The sequence below is a fragment of the Humulus lupulus genome, chromosome 2 (assembly GCF_963169125.1).
Source record: "Humulus lupulus chromosome 2, drHumLupu1.1, whole genome shotgun sequence".
NCBI classification, from domain to species: domain Eukaryota; kingdom Viridiplantae; phylum Streptophyta; class Magnoliopsida; order Rosales; family Cannabaceae; genus Humulus; species Humulus lupulus.
The window spans coordinates 15,213,052-15,217,141 of NC_084794.1; the positions used below are offsets into that span (position 1 = coordinate 15,213,052).

Consider the following 4,090-nt stretch of genomic DNA (forward strand, 5'->3'; position numbering starts at 1 on the left):
GGTTTGCCTAAAATCGACCCAGAAGCAGGAGAAGCGGAAGCTTGATGAACAGAGGGTTTAAGAGCTTCATCTTGACGACGCTTGTCACCGTACCCAGGAGGGAATCCATGAAGAAAGAAGCATTTGTCCACTAAGTGACCCGGCTTGAGACAATGAGAACAAGTGGGTCTCGGCTTCTTTGCTCTTGATCAAGGAGGCTTGGTAGAGGTGTGCGAACCCCCAGTGGCAGCAATGAAAGGGGTGGTGTGGCCTAGACTTCTTTGTCTTTCTTCTTGAGAGACCATAGAGAAGACTTTGGACAGCGAAAGAAGAGGATCATAGAGCAGAATTTGTGCTCTCACTGAAGAATAGGAGTCATTGAGACCAGCCAGAAATTGCATAATTTGATCCCTGTGATAATATCCAAGCAATCTTTCAACAGCACCACATTTACAGCCACAAGAACAAGGGATAATTGGCTGAAACCCCTTGAGTTCATCCCAAATAGCTTTGAGACAAGTAAAGTAGGAATTGATATCCGAGTCACCTTGTTTGATGGTGTGGACTGAAGTTTGAAGCTGGAATATCCTAGGACCATTGCCTTGATTAAATCGCTCATGGAGGTCATTCCACATCGCAGTGGCCGAGTCTTGAAACATAATGCTAGCTGCAATTTCACGAGAAACAGATTGTAAAATCCAAGCCATAACCATATTATTGCATTGAACCCAAGCATGAAAATAAGGATCATGGGGAGGAGGTTGAGGCAGGGACCTGTTTATAAACTGGGTTTTATTTTTGGCAGCAATGGAGATGGAAGCAGCCCTCTTCCATGACTGAAAATTTTCTTGACCCGTTAAAATCTGAGTTGATATCAGAAAGTTGGGATTGTCTCCGGTTCCCAAGTGATATGTGTGATCTAAGTGGGAAGGTTGACAGGTAGGGGCTGTTGAGGCACACGGAATGCCAAGACTCGGAGGACCACCGGTGGGAGGAGCAGACCTTCTCAGGAGAACGACGGCCGGAGGAGGTGACTGAGGGCCCGGGGAAGGAGGCGACGGGGCAACTGGCAGACCTTCACGAGGAGGCGAGGAGGACGACCCAGCAGGAGGCGCAGCAACACCTGGGTTCGGAGAAGGGCCAAACGCCATGGTCGAAGTAGAGGGAGACGCATCAAGGACGACGGTGACCGGCGCAAGAGGTAGGCTGGAGACTGAGGAGCTTCGTGGCTGAGATTGCCTTGTGCGAGCCATGGGCAAGGAAGACGGCGGCTGAGAAGAGAGGCACGAAGGGAACGTAAGAAGGTTTCAAGAAGAGAGGGTTTCAAGAAAAGGGTTTCAAGGGCTGAATAACACAGATACCATATTACTGTAAGCCCATGCCAAAAATTAAAAAATACATCTATATTATATTATTACACAAAGGACCCTAATATATATAAAGGCCCAAGAGTACAACACATAACCTCAATAGAAAAAAAACACAACCCAACAGAAAACAGTTACAACCACTATTACCAATATTCCTAATATTGTTAAACAAAAAATAAAAATAAAAATTATCAAACACGTTTATTATTTTTTGTTTTTAAAAACAAAAAATAAAAATAGTTACCAAACATATTTTTATTTTTTTAAAATAAAAAAACAAAAATAAAATAATATTTCTAATTTTGTGTTTAAAAAATTCAAAAACAAAAATTTTACCAAACGAACCCTATATTTTTATTTATTATTTTTAAAAATTTTAATTAAAATTTATTAAATTTTGAAAATAAAATTTTTTCACTTTTAAATTTCAAATCAACACCTTATTTTAGTTAAACAAAAAATAAAAATAAAAGTTATTAAATAAATTTATTATTTTTTGTTTTTAAAAACAAAAATAAGTACCAAACATATTTTTATTTCTTAAAAATAAAAAAAAAACAAAAAAAAAATAATATTTCTATTTTTATGTTTAAAAAATTAAAAAATAAAAATTTTACCAATCATAAGAATTGCTAAGCAGCACAGTTGGGGCTAATTAATTGGTAGGTAATACTCGTCTCACGTAGACGCCTATAAAAAGACGAGTTTGAAGAAGAGTAATGCACTCGATCAATTGGATTTGCTCCTATATACTCAATATTCCTAGGAAAGCAATACTCAACCCCAACTGATCATATATGGCAACCACTGTAGTCAAGTCCACCGAAACCTCACCAACATGGGAAGAACTCCTTGGCAGCAAGAACTGGGAAGGCCTTGTGGAGCCGGAGCTTGAGGAAAACTTGCGTAACTCCATCCTCAGGTGCGGCGACTTCTGCCAAGCCACCTACGACTGCTTCAACTCCAACCCCATCTCTCCACAGTGCGGCAATAGCCGCTACGGCAAGGATACCTTCTTCCACGACGTCATGCTAGAAAACGCCTCACGCTACCAAGTCGTCTCATTCATCTACGCCACCTCCGGCCTCGGCGATGTCCGGAAGAACTTGTTTCTGCACCCCAATAAAGATCTTTTGCGGTGCAACCCATTCTGCTGGGACAGTGAGTCCAACTGGATGGGCTACGTAGCCGTTAGCTCGGACAAAGTTAGCAAAGCCAATGGCCGCCGGGAGATCTACGTGGCGTGGCGTGGGACTATAACCAGAACCGAATGGGAGAGCAATCTGTTTGGGGCAATTCCTGTGTCAGCCAAGCCGTTGCTCTCCGAGTCATCGTCGAAGAAAGTAGACCTTTCCATTTTTTGGGAACCAGAGCCCAAAATCCACGAGGGTTGGCTCTCGATTTACACCTCGAATAATAGTACTTCGAACTACGTGAAGACAAGTGCGAGAGTTCAACTCACCAATACCATCAAAGAACTGACGGAGAAGTACAAAAACGAGAAGCTCAGCATAGTGGTGACGGGACACAGTCTTGGTGGGGCTATGGCGACTATAAGCGCCTTCGACCTCGTTGAAAACGACGTCGTCGGCCCTGATGTCCCTGTCTCGGCCTTCGTCTTTGGATGTCCTCAAGTGGGGAACAGGCAGTTGAAGAAAAGAGTGGAAGCACACTCGAACCTCAAGATTTTTCACGTGAAGAACATTCGCGATATAGTACCGAACCTTCCTGATTTCCATTTCAGTATTTACGTGCCATTAGACACGATTGAACTCGAGATCGACACAAACAAGTCTCCTTACTTGAAAACTATATGGTTTGTATGGATATATTAATGGAATATTTTGTTATTTTAATTCTCGTTGGATATAATATATATATACTAATTATGAAAACATGTACACTTATTTGTCAGGTTCAAATTAGAATCCATTGCAGATTTCCACAACTTACAGGCAAATTTGCATATAGTGGCGGGGTGGAATGGTGCGGACAGCAAGTATGAGCTCAAGGTTAGGAGGAGCTTGGCTTTGGTGAACAAGTCTAGTAAGTTCTTAAAGGACGAGTACAATATACCAGAATCTTGGTGGGTGGAGAAGAACAAAGGGATGGTGTTCGATGAGAAAACTGGTGAATGGGTCTTGGATCCTCCACCTCCAACAAATCAGATGCTGTCTATGAATTAATCCAAGCTAGCTTCAATGCTATAAATATATATATATATATATATATATGTGTGTGTGTGTGTGTGTACGTACTTCAATAAATGACTATCTCAATAAATAAAAAGTACGTAACAAATAAAAAGAGGTACAACCAATAATATTGGTGAAGCTCGGCCTAGCTAGCCTTGAATGCGCCGCCCTATTTAATTAAAAATATGTACCTCTTTAATAATTTCATTTGGTATATGTTTTATAATTTCCGAGCTGTACTGTGTGTGATATCTTTATTCCGATAATAAGACTACTTAATGCTTTTATGAATTCCCTAGTCGTGTAATTTTTATTTTTAAGAACATTATACCATATAAATACATATATATATATAGTGATCTTTCAAATTTTCATGAGAAATTCCAACAAGCACATTGCCTTTATCTCTTAAAAACTAGCTTGTAAACAAGGATGGAGATAGCTTTTGAGTTTAGGAGTAGTTTTTGTTTTTCTCATTTTTTTTTTTTTGAAAAGAGCTTCATAATCATTTGTTTTTTTAAAAAAAATATACAATATTAAAAGAAA

At 40.0% G+C, this 4,090-nt stretch overlaps 1 protein-coding gene across 1 annotated transcript; it reads left to right on the top strand.

Annotated features, from left to right (window-relative positions):
- The first annotated feature begins 2,063 nt into the window (after positions 1 to 2,063).
- Positions 2,064 to 3,835, top strand: LOC133817365 (phospholipase A1-IIdelta-like). Its single transcript, XM_062249864.1, has 2 exons — positions 2,064 to 3,165; positions 3,265 to 3,835. The coding sequence occupies exons 1-2, from the start codon at positions 2,147 to 2,149 to the stop codon at positions 3,533 to 3,535; spliced, it is 1,290 nt and encodes a 429-aa protein (XP_062105848.1). The 5' UTR covers positions 2,064 to 2,146; the 3' UTR covers positions 3,536 to 3,835.
- Positions 3,836 to 4,090: the final 255 nt, after the last annotated feature.

Excerpts from the sequence above, each read along its gene's own strand:
- LOC133817365 (XM_062249864.1), top strand. The coding sequence starts at position 2,147 with ATGGCAACCACTGTAGTCAAGTCCACCGAAACCTCACCAACATGGGAA. Across the intron at positions 3,166-3,264 it reads CCTTACTTGAAAACTATATG|GTTCAAATTAGAATCCATTG; the intron begins GTTTGTATGGAT and ends CTTATTTGTCAG.